Source organism: Onthophagus taurus, chromosome 1 (genome assembly GCF_036711975.1).
Source record: "Onthophagus taurus isolate NC chromosome 1, IU_Otau_3.0, whole genome shotgun sequence".
NCBI classification, from domain to species: domain Eukaryota; kingdom Metazoa; phylum Arthropoda; class Insecta; order Coleoptera; family Scarabaeidae; genus Onthophagus; species Onthophagus taurus.
The window spans coordinates 32,094,779-32,109,611 of record NC_091966.1 but is presented as its reverse complement, the minus strand read 5'-3'; the positions used below and the strand labels follow the sequence as shown (position 1 = coordinate 32,109,611).

The window sequence follows — 14,833 nt, the reverse complement described above, 5'->3', positions numbered from 1 at the left end:
TTATTCATCTTTGTCGATATCAATGCTGTTGTTAATGCTGATTAATACATAATAATCTTTCCGGTTAAAACACTGTCTACCCCGTTGTATTTTCACAAAAAATAATTTTGTACTCTTGTTCATTACACGATATTCACCATAATACTGACTTTTTCCATAATGCTTTGTATATTGATGCACATTTTAATCAATAAGGACTTTATAATCACCACAAACATCATCACTATGAGTATCAAAAACATTGGTATTTTCTGCAAAAAATGCCAAATGATAAAATTTTCAATAAGTTTCGCTAACACTGGCAGGTACCTTATTCATTAACTCCTTCACAACAGCCTACAAAAATGTTTTTTCAGCACTAGGTATGCTGTGCTGGGTGATTACACTTTTTTATTACAATTATTTTTTGATTATAAGAAAAGCAGAAATAAACAATTTTTTTAACGATTAACCGCATTTTCATATCATGTATTGATTTGATATGAAGTAAATCTTAAACAACGTGATTAACGCGAACTACTTTTTAAAATAAAATCTACAGTCTTTAAACGTTGTAGATTGTATTTTGATTATGTAAGTTGTGGCAGATTCAATCATACCTACAATTTGTTTTAAACATGCATGCAAATGAAAACCGTGTTGTAAAAACTAAGTTTCGTAGAGAAACATGCATAATTTTCAGTTATCTTTACAAATAGGGGATTATACAACATGACTAAAAAACTACTTAGAATATGTTAAATATATTTCCTTACGATATATACATGGATTAAATAGTTGATTCTAATCCATCAAGATTTAACCCGATGGTGAAAGCAATAAAAACGTGAATCCATTTTCTTCAAACGTTGGGACCGTATTGTTTCGTAATTGAAAGGGTTTGCCAACAATTTAGCTCGGGATTCCTTTAGCGACAGGTTAAATATATAAGCCGCTTTGTGCCTCCCGGTGTTATTATTTTCTGGTAAATGAGACGCTTAATGAAGACGGATGTGCCAGCCCTAATGTTGGCCGTTTTCTCCAGTTTTTCCACTTTACCCTCTACCCTAAGGGCGGGACCGTTGAGTTTAAATTAAACGGCCGATTGCGAATTTTAAACGAAATCCTAAACAAGACAACAAATAATGCTTTTTTGTAAAACTTTTTGTGAAGTTTCATTTACTGATCCAATTTCAATGGAACCAACCCCGATAGTACTATAACTGTCTAGATGGTAGTGTCACAACCCCTCCTACGTGTATAAACTGACATGATCGTACTCACGATCCACTTTGTTCGCACGCACATAGGGGGTTACGTTTATGGCAAATTGATTCGCAGTGCATTTGGATCTCATGGGGTGGGCAGCTATGGAGAGGAGGAGAGAACCTGTTGCCAGTAAATTGAATCGGTGCCCCCTTGTGTAAGTTATGGCGATTCAGTCGTTATTTCCCCTATTCAGCAGCGCGCTTTTTCTGGGGGACAAACTCAAACGGTGATAGACGTCTGGTGCACCGCATGTAGCGCCTGCAGCTGACAGAAACGGTATTGTTTTCGTTTGACTTTTCCCTGCCCACGCTATCGAGATTTTCAGTAGCGAGTGTTTGTGGCACACAAAGTGAATACTTGAGAAATATAGTAATATTTTCTTCTATCATCTAAGTTAATGAAATTTCTTTCTAATTGTTAATTCGATCCGAATTATTCTGGGTAAAATATATCCCGGTTGAGATTAGCCGGGGAAAAACATTTTGCAAATGCAACCGCTCGCTCTGATGTAAATTCACTTTTCAATTTCAGGTGAGCCGTGTAGGGTTTCGCAGCCGACGCGGTCTCCCCCCTGTTCCCCCTAATGGCTACATTCAATTTCATTTCATATGTGGGGGGCAATATGGGGGCAGATGGTGGCGCAGTTATTTAAAATATCGCGCCACGTCCGGCCGTGTCGGCTTTCCCTCATAGTTCACTCGAAAACGAGAAATCGATCCGGAATCCTTTGTACAAAGCTCGCGCGGCGTTACAATGCTGCGTTAATTTCCACACAATAGCTACAAAGCTTTTTTAATGCTGAAACTAACACTGTAACATCCAAGTACATATAATTATATCACTTTTATTATGAATATAATATTCTATGTGGAGATTTAAAAAAATTGTTATATAAATTTTGCTGTATAAAATATAGTAACGGTTTTAGACGAATCTGTTGCAATGAAGGTGGGGACGCATGGTGCTCGGGGGAGTGTTGATGGGCGTGAGCATCAATGCTTATCGTTTATGATGGATTTCAAGGCGGCATGTAGCCCTAACGATATGCAGAAAGGAAATTAAAGATGAACCGATAAGTTTGCACGGCGCAGCGCGTCGTCGTCGACAAAAAGAGTGGTTCTCAGTCCGAGATTAATATTTAACGTCTCAGGATGCTCATTTCTCGTCCCAACACTTATTCAGCTTATTACCTTTGTTAAGTTTAATGGGCTATTATTAAAGAAATAAAGTTTCCTAGCGTTTAAGTGTTTTCATTTAATTCAATAATGTTTTCATTAACAAACAGGATTAACAGTCGATTGGAGCCTGCAATAATTATTATTAATATTTGAATGTTGCTCGCGTATATTAAACGTGTATGTAAATGCGATTCGGCGCTATGCAGTGTTTACAAAATGTCCGCGCGAGCTTTCAATTGGTGCTGGTAGAGCTTTCCAGTGTTTGCGTTGTCGATACTTTGCCCGTATTCTACGATCAAACAGCAATTTACTGCCGGGTCCACTTCGGATTAATAACGGACGGTGGAATTGCGTATGCACTCTAAATTTCAATCCACCGGAACTTAATATTAAAATGACTCGCTGTAAAAGCAAACGAAACAAAGTATTTTTTAGTTTATTTAACTAATATGTCATAATTTATTTCATAATAAAGTTTAATTAAATATCAATCTAAAATAAATAATGTAAACTTGTTCATTCACAAACCATTTTTATTTTCATTTTTGGTCCAAAGTACCAGTTTTAACAAAGAATTTATTTTATTATCCCTAATTTATGAGATTCAAGAACAAAAACAAACTTCTTACATTTACGACTACACACAGTTCGTACTTTTTTATTTAACATGTAGCTGTTTGTACATAGTAGAATAGTATTTTTTATGGGCCGCTATTAAAAACGACCGTAAATTGATATGAATAATGAATTTCGTGCGCAGGATTCGGGCCAGTTTCAATTTGAATTTCGTTGCCATGACCACCCGTAATCCTCATGAAAATATTTTCGTTTATGCTCTGGGCTTATTTGTACGTTTTTTTTTTGTCGGATGTGTTATAAAAGATGCCCTGTCAATATTTACCGTATATTAGTGCAATATGTCCAATGTAATAATTTAGACTCGAATCAAAATGAATGTATTTTTTTATGAGAAAAATGTTTATATTTATTTGCGATGATGTTGAAATATTTTCATGCGAATTTTATTTTAGGTGTATGTTTGTATTAGATTTATAAATAGAAATAACTAAACGTAGAGCTAAGGTTTTTTATGTTCGATTCAGTTTATTTAATAGGCAGTTTTCATTATACATTTTTCATTTTCATACAAATTAGGAGAGATAAACAATATGTTCACCACTCTTTCGATACATATTAATTTAAAATGATACATATCACAATTCTATTGAACTATTCAAATTCATTGTCACGTTGTCAAGCGGTTCCGTTGTCCAACAATTTCGCATTTTTCTTAACTTACGTACTACCATTTATTACAATTCGTCATATAAAAATTAAGTTTAAGTTTAATGCGTACAGGTAACAATTATATTTTATAAGTTATAATCTGTAAAGGTACAAGGAAGAATTGGGACAATATACACATATTTATAAAAGCTCAGGATTTTACTAACAGGATTTATAATTTATATTTTATCTTAAGTAATATTTTGTTTTAATATTATGCGTTTATAGCGCTAATTAGCTTAAAATTTCTCTATCAACTTTCAATAACATTCAACGTTCTTCAACGTGTTTACTTGTCAATTGCCAACAGGAGGTCCGGTTATGTTTAAAATCGCTATACAAGGAGCAACAGGATTTAAAGGCACAAAACTCTGCAGCACAGGAGAGTTACCACGTGTATACTCGATTAAAGAGGATGAATACAAGCGAATGTCTACTTTTGTGCTATTTATGTACAACGATTTCGTTATTTGAGTCCAAAAAGTGCGATAATTAATTTCTGCTTTTAAACCTAGAGTTCATCGGGTTTTGCGGCAGTACGATTTTAATGCGTATTTGCTCGGAGAGGTCGAAATTTTCATAAATTTATTCGAATAAATAATACAAACTGAAAGTTGAAACAATAATGTTTTAGTTTGAAAGCGTCTGTTTGGTCTGAATATTAATTGGGGTACATGGATATCTATTAATTATATATTTTATTTGTAACGAAATGATTACTGAAATTCCAAAAAACGGTTTATTAATCCTCATATTGGAAGATAATATATAAATTTATTTAATATTTATAATCATTTTGGGAATACTTCGTTTTAAAATTTATCTTTAATTAAATCACAATTTGTCAGTAATCATTCCGTCTTTTTTTATGATTTTTTTATACATCAAAGTCAAATTTGTACACCTGCCCTGTTTTTCTCCGCTTTTTTACGAGTTTTTCTCGGTTTTATACCCAGAAAACAAACGGAAAAGGGTCGACACTTTAACTCCGCCATAAAGAACCATATCTGCCGTCTTTCCCTTATTGTCATCGGGCGTCGCAACGCCTGTGCCGGGGCTTTAGTCCCGTCAGTGAAGGTCCGGCGTGTACCCCAGATTCTTTCGCTGAAGGAAGAGATTGATTTCGCGGAAACTGGGTCTGTCTGACTCGTTTCTTTGCCAACACTCGCACATCAGATCGTAGATTTCCTTGGGACAGTTGATTGGAGCGCTCAAAAACATCTAAAATTTATACAAACAGTTAAAGCAAAAATAAAATAAATCTTCCTTTTTTACTTACATATTTACCGTCATCCTGATAGAAGTGTGTCACATTTTCTATAACTTTATCATCGCTGAGTTCTTCGAAAGGTTGTTCCCGTGCAAAAGTCAGCGTCTCCCATAAGGTAACCGCAAAAGACCACACGTCACTCTTTGTTGTAAACTTACTCTACAACAAAAATTAATAATAAATTGTTTCTAATTTTGTATTACTTACCAATAACACACTTTCCCAAGCCATCCACCTTATCGGTAATGGGAATGGACCCACAAATTGACAATAGTCGGAGGAGTATAAATCTCGATAGGTGCCCAAATCAGATATCTTGATCGAGTAACGTCTCCCAACCAAGCAGTTCCTGTGGGAGAACAAGTTTTCTTATATAAAGTGACTTCTTAAGTGATTGGCAGAAATGCTTTTCAAACTTTGACTACCTTATAAATCTATAAAACGTTTTGGGAAAACGGGGTTTGGAAATTAGGGAATAATATTTCTGTTCACGTCTGTACTATATTTTCTATGACCCACGTTTTCGAAAGCGACAGAGGGTCGTAGACCTCTAATTAAAATTCGTCTTGGGATTTTCCGCCACCCCTTCGATCTTTTGGTGGCGGAAAGTCCCGTTCGTGAACGTCCACCCAATCTGGTGCTTTGTTTATGCGCATAAATATGCACTGCGAATGGAAATCTTAATTGTGACTTAATTACGCGCGCGTCAGATTGTCGTTAAATGGATTTATAGTCTTGCTGGTCCTGCAGGCGACGGAGCCGGCGGCTCGTTAAGTTTTACGACAAACCGTCGTTTTAGAATCTCGAACCGTTGAATGCACCCTTTCGTTGTAATGAACGAAGTTTATAGTATACCCCAAGTTCGGGCTACGCGCGAAAAGGAAAACTCGCCTGCTTTTACAGGGACTAAATGGTGAGTGTATGTAATCCGATTTTTGGCGGGATTAAGTCGGAGTATTTCTTCTGTGGACAAAGGGATTTGCGAGTTTCCGCCAGTCTAATTTTATGATCCTCTTATTTCGGTATCTTAGCGCTTGATAACATTATGAGCATTGCGAGTTTATATTTTCAATATTTCTCTTTCATAAATTTAATGATCTAATTTTTTTTTATTTCAATGAAGATAAAAGGGAAGGAGAACGTTCGGTAATTATAATGACCCAATTTACTCACAAATTGTGCAATTAGTTCTCTTACCTTGCTGCCACGTCCTTGTGAACGAACTTCATGCACTCTAGGTACTTCATCCCGGACGCTATCTGCGTGGCCATGTAAATAAGGCAACCGTAGCTGAAAGTAAACGACTGAAATTAATAACACGAAGGGACCGACAAAATGAATTCGGTCGTCGTTTGACTACCTCTCGTGTTCTTCTTCAAAATACAACTCTTAATTGGAATAACAGAAATTCAAGTAAAATTGTGGAACACGCAATTTCAAAGTTAAAGAATTAACATTAAAAATACAATAAAAAAGAATCTTTATAAATTGTACAATTCTGACTGGAGTACGCTATTAGATAAAAGTTTACTTGACAATGTAGTTTCGGACCTTTGTGGGACTCGGAGATTTGAAGTGATACACGTCCCGAGCCGTACACTACTACAGCTTGCATGTCGGGACGCCCCACTTGACTTTCAAGTAGGATTCGTAAATTAAATAACTGTCAGCGTGCGTCCCGAGCTTAAAGTTTACCGTCTGAAATATGTTGGCGTCGCGATGTCATTCTTTGTTGCAAAACTTACGGAGCTAAATCTCGACTATTACATTTTCATTTCGTAATCAGCGGGATACCCTCGTAAAGATAACTTAAAATAAGGAGAATTTCCTTTTATTAAAAGTTTATATAGTTTGAAGAATATAAAGTAACATAATTTATAATTAACCTCACCTCAGTGTATTTGCTGTGGATGTTAACGGTGTGGTAGTTTCAGCGACGTGTTCTTGTAAAAATTGACACAAATCACCCATTTCAGCATATTCTCGTACGGCATAAATACATTCCCCATCCAAACAAGCTCCCAAGAGTTTTGCTACATTCGCGTCATCCAATTTAGCAAGACGTTTCACCTCCCCAACGAATTCCTCTCTATATCCATCCGACCTTATCGTATTAACAACCACCAATTGACCGTTATCCTGACTTTCGCATAAATGAACATCCCCAAACTGTCCCTCGCCCAGTTTTTCGATTATCCTCAATCGTTCACGCGGGAACCTTTCAACGGTCACCTCGACGTCCTCGTCGCAGTCCGGATCCGGGCTTATGGGTAGCATAAACCTGCCGACCTTTGACCTAAGGGTTAGAGGTGAAATGGGCGGCGAGGGCATCATAGGTAATCGACCACATATGTCATTAGTGGGGTAGTAACGTTCCGGAGGTGGTGGGATCGGTGGTGGTTGGGGAAGGAAGTTGAGTAAGGGTTGTGTATTGGTTGAAAGGGTGCTTTGGGTATACTTCGACGATGGAACAGCGTATTCTTGGCAGATAACATCTGGAACCTCTGCGACATTGTTGATAACGTTACTAAATTATTTAAGAGAATGGTTTATTTATGTTACCTGCATAGTCGGGACTACGGAGGTGACCTTGACGGGGGTAAATTATTGGCCGTGCTGATTCTTGGTATAACGATGATTTATCACATTCTTCCATAGTCATCTTAAAAAATATAAAAAATATGTATGAAGTTGAGATTTCATTTTCTTTTCTGTACAATCGCGTCGTTTGGGTATAGTAACCCACGATAAGGAGCGAGATATGGCTGAGGGCCTTCCTGCGGACACCGGACGTTTATCCCCCGGTCTTGTAAGCTAAACTGTGTTAATTTCCGGCCCGCGAAGTCGCCAACGCCGTTGGCGCCCATTCGACAATACCCTACTATTAAGATAAACCGAATGGCCGGGCTTACATTCACTCGAACACGATTTCGCCTCCTTTTACGGCGCCACTTTTATCGTTTGCTTCTTCAAGCACCGAGCAACATTACGATTTCAATCCACATTTATCCCCTTATAAATCTACCCCTCAATGTACCAACTAAAATTAATTATATGCCCATTCTTATCTTATATTTACACAAATCTTACTTTAAGATCTTCGTCAAATCGTTGTTCTGTTTCTGGAATGGTGGAGTTGCCGGGAGAGGCAGCTTTAAGTCTCTGGTTCCGGAATGCAATGAAGACGATTGCGGCAACAAGAACGAGTATGACAACCGTCAGAATGCCAATAACGAAGCCGATGTAGTGCTTGGGTTCGGTAGTGGTGACGGTGGAGACCCCCTTAACGCCCGGCGGCGACGCTACCAAACTCTGGTTCGCTTTAATAACAGCCGTTTTCACTTCGTCCCTTTGTAACGGATATTCTTTCCCCGCTTCCGGCATGACGACATCCTCTTCCCCGTCCGTGTAGTTTCCGTTTACTGGAACTGCAACAAAATTGTCGTTTTGGAAATGTTTGTCAAAAAGTCAGTAAGACATGTTACAGCGGATTCCAAAATGTATGAAAAGTTATTCTTGAGGTTGCCGGATTTCGAAATTAATGTCGATGGATTTTCAGACGGGCCATAAAATGCCAAGTAACAGTTTCGTACGTACTAGCTTTTGAAATTCAAATGATTCAAATTCAATTTGGCGAACTTGAGGGCGACGGCTTTCGTATGCAAATCGCCATTCGAAATTTTATGTATTCATGGTTCTATTTTGAACGTGGATATGTGGTTAATATGTTTTTATTCCATCAAATAGGAATTAAACAAATTTATGTGACAGTAGATATGAATAAAGTTTGCATCTTATTTTCTTAAAAAAAAAGGAATAGATCGTTTTGGAAATAGAATTTTCTGGTCGCGTATTGAATTCCCGCTTATCCACTTTGCATCTACAAACAAAACGAATTTCTTCGAGTAACAAATCGCCGAGACTCGCCGCAGTTCGTCCGGATACAGAGGCGGCGGCATCAATTCCGGTTCACCGGAATAAGTCTATATACAGCGGCGGCGCATTTATTTTCTCAGGTAGAGTCTTTCGCTGACACGCCACATTTTTCTCAGCGACTCGTGCCGTTCCAACCGAAATAAAATCCAAGGAAACTTAATACGCTGCCCCACAGTGCGAAAATTGCATCAGGTCGGAAACACTGGCGTACGTATTTTGATAAATGACCGCGGTTTGGGCCGAACAACGTACAATACGTCTTTCCCTGTGGCCAACGGCACGTTATATGACTGATGACTTCCTGAACCGAGAACTGAACTAACTCTGGAATGTAATTTTGGTAAGAGGGTATTATTTCTTTGTGCATTGTGACATGAAGACAAATTTATCGAACGAAATAAGGGAAATAAGCAAAATAAGCATTTCCGTTTCCACATTATAATTTCGCCAGAAAAACTTGTATACTTACCGGAATCAAAAGAAACTTCGCTGAGTAGAATCCAACGCGATCCAAAGTACAACTGAAGCTTCAGAAAACGTCCGATGCGATTGTGCAGCTTGATAGTCACGTTGCGGGCATGTTCGAGGACCAAGTCGGGCATGTAAGAGAAGTGGACCGGTTCGCCGCTGAAGAGGTTTCCTCCGATGCTAAAGTAAGTTTTCGCTCTCGAAAATACCTAACGAAAAATGAGGTCAATTTTTGTGTAAATCGTAATTCGGCTTATTGTACAAAATCAATGCATAACATGATTAGGCTAATTAGTGTTACACACAAAGTACAAACAATCCAATATACCTTATCTGATCGCGACCCATTATGCGCAGTGCGATCATAAACACTCCTGGTCTATAACGGGTGTGTATAATCAAGCGGAAAATGCGGTGTATCTATTTGTTATGTCGAAACGATCGATCCGATATAAAAACGAAGATATATCGATTGAAATTTCCTTTTTCGAAGTAGATAACTATACGGTTAAGTATACGTTTACAAAATTACGCTTAATAACTAGCCGAAGCGGGTGTTTAGTCGGGTGGGTATATATCACGGGTAATTGTTGTTTTTATATTGAAATATAGCACAGGTAAAGCCTCCCCGCAAGTGCGCAAGCGATAATAGTATATTTTCCCTAACACTTTCAAGTTGCGGCACACTATTTCCCTTCGCGGGGTTGTTATTAGACTTGATATACGACACTGCGGCGAGGCACGTAATAATATACGATCACGATGTCTAAAAAAATTACTCCTACATTTATTGGTTGTAACGGCTTTGTTCCCGTATTTAGAAAATTAAACAGTCACAAAAAGTGGGTATAAAAACGTTTACGTCGTAATTGTAATTCAAAGAGCTTTTTGGGTTTCTTTCTCTGCTACGTCTTTTCCGTGTATTCCTTCGATTCCAATTTCCCGGCTCGCGACATTTAGTTCGCGCATAAATTCGCGCTACTTGACTTTTAAATGTAATTGCGTTGGTACGAACGGCCACGCGGGACCAGACGAGTTTAAAGGTAAACGAGGCGGGGTGTGGCAATCAACGAACGGACTGGAGCTAGAAAAAAATGCAATTTACCTGCACGTCCTTTGTGTATAAATTATTCGTGTGTAGATGGGCGGCTGAAAAGTTGCGCACTTTGTCAAACTCGAAGATTAACTCCAACGGATGTCCAACCCAACCTGGAGTATCATTTCTCCAACCCACCCATTCGTAACCTATAATAAAAAAAATAGTAATAAAAATAGTCCCTATACCAATAAAAAAAAACACATCTAGAAATCGAGATTTTCTACCAACACAACAACCATAACGGCAAACATAAGATCCAAACGGAGTTCAAACCATTACTCGAAACTTTTATTGAAACGTAACGGGTCGCATTTGCCGAAACTATGCGGCATCACGGCATTTCGGAGAAGGGAGGCGTCGCCGTCGTCGTCGACCGCTAGATTGAGACAAAACGTGGACATAAAAGCGGATGATTCGGTCATCCGGACACACACAACACCGCAAGGACACATTGCGCCGAGTGCCGCGGGCCGCCGGAAGTAATATAAATGTAAATGCGGCCCTGGAAACGAAAGGCAAATAACTCGGCGTTCTCCCCCGAAATGTCGCACCTACCCGCGTTTCGGTTTCGGTAGGAGAACGCCTTTATACCAACGACCTTCCTTCACCTGTGGTCGTCGAACAAAATACTTTTGCATAAACTCCGTAGAAGTGTATTGGAGGGAAACTGTAATCGATATAGCTATATTGGAGCTTTCCTTTTAGCCAGTTTTTTTAAGATTTATTGTATAAGGTAAGGTACAATATTGTATTGCGATTGGGCATATAAAAGAATTGATAACGGTTTACATGTATATTTAACTTACGTTATATTATGCCTCATATGAGCTAGGAAGCAATCTTATTTTGTACACAAAATATTTCAAAAATCTCAAAATTAAAACTATTTAGTACTATCAAATTATCACCATTAACTAACTTTGAAATAGTTGAAACGATAAGGCTTGTTAGTTAAAAGGCTCCCAAAAATCCCTGCTTGAAAATAAATTTTTTAGAATACAAATTAAAATTAACTTAATTAAGTCCAAAATCAGCAAGAAAAAAGTAGTTAGAAACACCAATTTTTTATTGGAAAGGAAGTATGTAGCATATACATATTAAACAAACACTACATACCAATTAAGTAAGACCACTACGAAATACCACTAATAATACCACTACGAAATTGCTACATGAAGAGAACTCTGTCTTTTACATAATGGACCTTTCTAGTTTTTAAGTGCTCCTTAATAATTTTTCGTGATTTTATTTTGCAGCCGCGGGTGCTCTCTTGTATACTCCGTTATAAGGTCGAATCGACTTAGTGTTCGTTGAAAACTTGAAACTTACGACAGATTTGGTCAATGCTCACGATTAAATAATTAAATAATTTGATTATCGCATGAGTCAGAAACACAAGTTTATTAAGCGATATCAGCTTTGTTTTGCAGATATATGTCGAAAGCACTTGATATGAGCAGTTGAGACTAATCATAACAGTGGTGAGGAACGCAATAGACCATGATAAACTATACCGATGATAATGTTGAGAAACGGCAGTCTTGATATGGAAAAGACGTTTGGATACCCACACTTCTCAAAGTAAGAGTTGTTATTGCGTATTGCGCGCCACATAACTGACTCCAAGTATTTCATATCGCGAGTCTTAACTTGGCCATTATTCATGATGTCCAGATGTTGGGCATGATGTTGGGGATGTCCATGTTGGAAAATATCAGGATTCCCTGCACTATTTGGAGGCGCCCTTCGCTTGATTATGATAAAAATCTTTCATTCTGTTTTATTAAGCCGAAGTGCTCTATTTCGCTTGCAGCAGAAGTGCTCTATTTAATACCATATCGACCCAAAACCAGTTAATACATACTGCTACAAACCAGTTTGTCTAAACACTCTGTTGTGTGTTGATGATAGGATTTTGCCTGATTTACCAAGGTTATTTGCCAAGACGTTGCAATTGATACTACAACATATATTGCAAGCGCCACTATGACACTACGAGTAGCAACACTATGACTATATCTAATTAAGCCGAGGTTGCTTGCGGCCGAGGCCTTATAAGTAAGACCACATTCAACCATCACCATTTAACACATTCTACAAAGCGTCAACCTCATGTGACCTGAGCTAACCTAGCAATATAGAATTTGTCACTACAATTAATACGGTATATACCCAAACTTCGTTAACATATATTGAGGTTGCAGGAGACGTCGGCTACATTTAAGGTGGGGAAACTATGACTTTATCTGTTTCTGCGGAGGTCGCACGCGGCCGAGACGTTGTAATTAGTATCACATCCACCCTCAACTGATTAAAACACTACTACGCATAGGCGGCAAGCGACCTCGACGAAACTTAGAGTGGAGAATTTATAATGTTGGGTTATCAAGCCGAGGCGCTTCAATACTATTACCAGTTTCAAGTACACATGATATCAATCACTACGTTTTAAAGTGATCTTTGCAGGTTTCGTACGATTTTAGGTTACATAGTGCTCGCCTTACCCCACAGTAGAATTCCATAACATGCAATTCTTTGGAAATTTGCAAAATAAACCATACTCGCTGCTTCGTGAGTTGCTACCATTTGCATTCTCCTGCTTGTGTATATTGCACCGGCTAATTTAGAAGCTATATCCGATATATGTGATTGCCAGGTAAATCTGTTATCTATGTTCAGCCCTAAATACTTGATGTTACACACTGTTGAGTCATTTCTTAGCGCAAATTTTAAATATTGTGTTTTATCAGTATCTGTTGTTTCCCGTAGATGCTGTTGTTCTAAATGACGTATCGTCAACATACAAACATGTCACTTTGATATAGAAACTCCTCAAAACTAATCCTTGTGGTACTCAGTTCATGGGCTGCCTTATTGAGGATCTATCCTTGTTCACTTCCATCAGCTGCTGTCTCTCTTTCAAGTAGGATGTTCTCTTTCAAGTTTGTGTGGGATGCCTCTAATGCCATAATAGTATAACTTTTGGAGTAGTATATTGTGATCGACAGTGTCGAACGCTTTACTGAGAACACATCTGGTAAGTACCACAAAAATGTGATATTGTTGCTTCTAGATAACATAGTTATAATGGAATGTCCTTGGTATAAACATTTTACGGTTAATAACAATTTTTTTCAATAAGATTTGGAAAATCATCCGAGAGACAAATTCTAAGTACTATGTCCGAATGAAAAACAGTGTGATTCATGTAAGAGAATCATGATCAAGCTAATATTCTTGTAGTTAAATGACTGTGTTTTTTTCAAGAATACTTAAATCGTTAGATTTCTCACCCCAAAAACGGAGAAATATCGTGGTTCTTTGTTTGACAATTCGATGGTCTCTAACCCGATCCACACACATTTTTTGAAAGCCCTTGATCACACCGATCATATTATTCTTTTGCAGAAAGTTTCCTTCTGATTAACTTAGGTACAGTTAACACTAGATACTCTAGATAGAAGATACTATAAATGACAAAATAGATTTTTCTCGTGGATGACTGGAATCTGCTGACAGAAGACAAGATTCTTCTAGTAGTGGTGATTAGAAAACTGTGAGTCCGTGGCTGCACTAAACGTTTAATATGTAGCTGAGGAATCGAGACCGTATAGTGCAAGATAACCATGAGTGAGTTTCTATTTCTACGAATTGCTGTTGTATTTGTGGACATCTCAGAAACTTTGCTGTCAATAACATTATATTTGTAATGAAGAAACAACTAGCAACTGGAATTCGAAATGTTTACTACAAATTTTCTATGAGTGATATCCATTTGAGATTTTCTATGTTGTCAGGGCACAAAAAAACACTGTGGTGGTTAAGGGTGAAAAGAAAAGTGATGATTTCCTTACACTCATGAATTAGGAGAAAATTTAGAATCCTAGATTGTGCTGAACATTCGAAAACCGTACGGCAGTGATGAGAATAATCTCAGATAACTCAATTGAAACATATAATGGGAGAAAAAGGCTTTGAGGCTGAAATAGATATTAAAGAATTAATACTTGACGAAAAATTGAAGTAGATTATGTTGTCATGATTTTTCAGAACTAATTGGAATATAACGATGTCTGAGAAATGTAAATGTAGAAAAACAATGTAAGAAAAATACATTTGCTACAATTTTAAGGAAAACGAATCAATTTTTGGTTGAAATCGAAAAGAAACGATGAGGTTAGATTTCAGTATCGATAAGAAAAAGGGAAAAAGAAGAGATTCGGGTCTAAGTTAGGTAATATAAAACGTGTCAACGCCTGTTGAGTGGGTGACATTCGCCACCTGTGCGGCGACGGGAGTTGCGAAGCCGAAAATAAGATGATCCCCAGGGGAACAAAATCAAGATAG

General features: G+C 37.8%; 1 protein-coding gene across 1 annotated transcript in view; it reads right to left on the bottom strand.

Moving 5' to 3' along the window:
- Positions 1–3,505: 3,505 nt before the first annotated feature.
- Positions 3,506–14,833, bottom strand: part of LOC111417589 (discoidin domain-containing receptor 2) — a 95,146-nt gene continuing 83,818 nt past the window's right edge. Inside the window, exons 7-15 of the mRNA XM_023049919.2 lie at positions 10,493–10,632; positions 9,389–9,596; positions 8,074–8,411; positions 7,546–7,645; positions 6,875–7,487; positions 6,181–6,273; positions 5,191–5,332; positions 4,993–5,142; positions 3,506–4,934 (exon numbers count right to left, since the gene is read on the bottom strand). Of these exons, the coding sequence (XP_022905687.1) occupies positions 4,782–4,934; positions 4,993–5,142; positions 5,191–5,332; positions 6,181–6,273; positions 6,875–7,487; positions 7,546–7,645; positions 8,074–8,411; positions 9,389–9,596; positions 10,493–10,632 (1,937 nt within the window). The 3' untranslated portion in view covers positions 3,506–4,781. The remainder of the gene's footprint in view (positions 4,935–4,992; positions 5,143–5,190; positions 5,333–6,180; positions 6,274–6,874; positions 7,488–7,545; positions 7,646–8,073; positions 8,412–9,388; positions 9,597–10,492; positions 10,633–14,833) is intronic.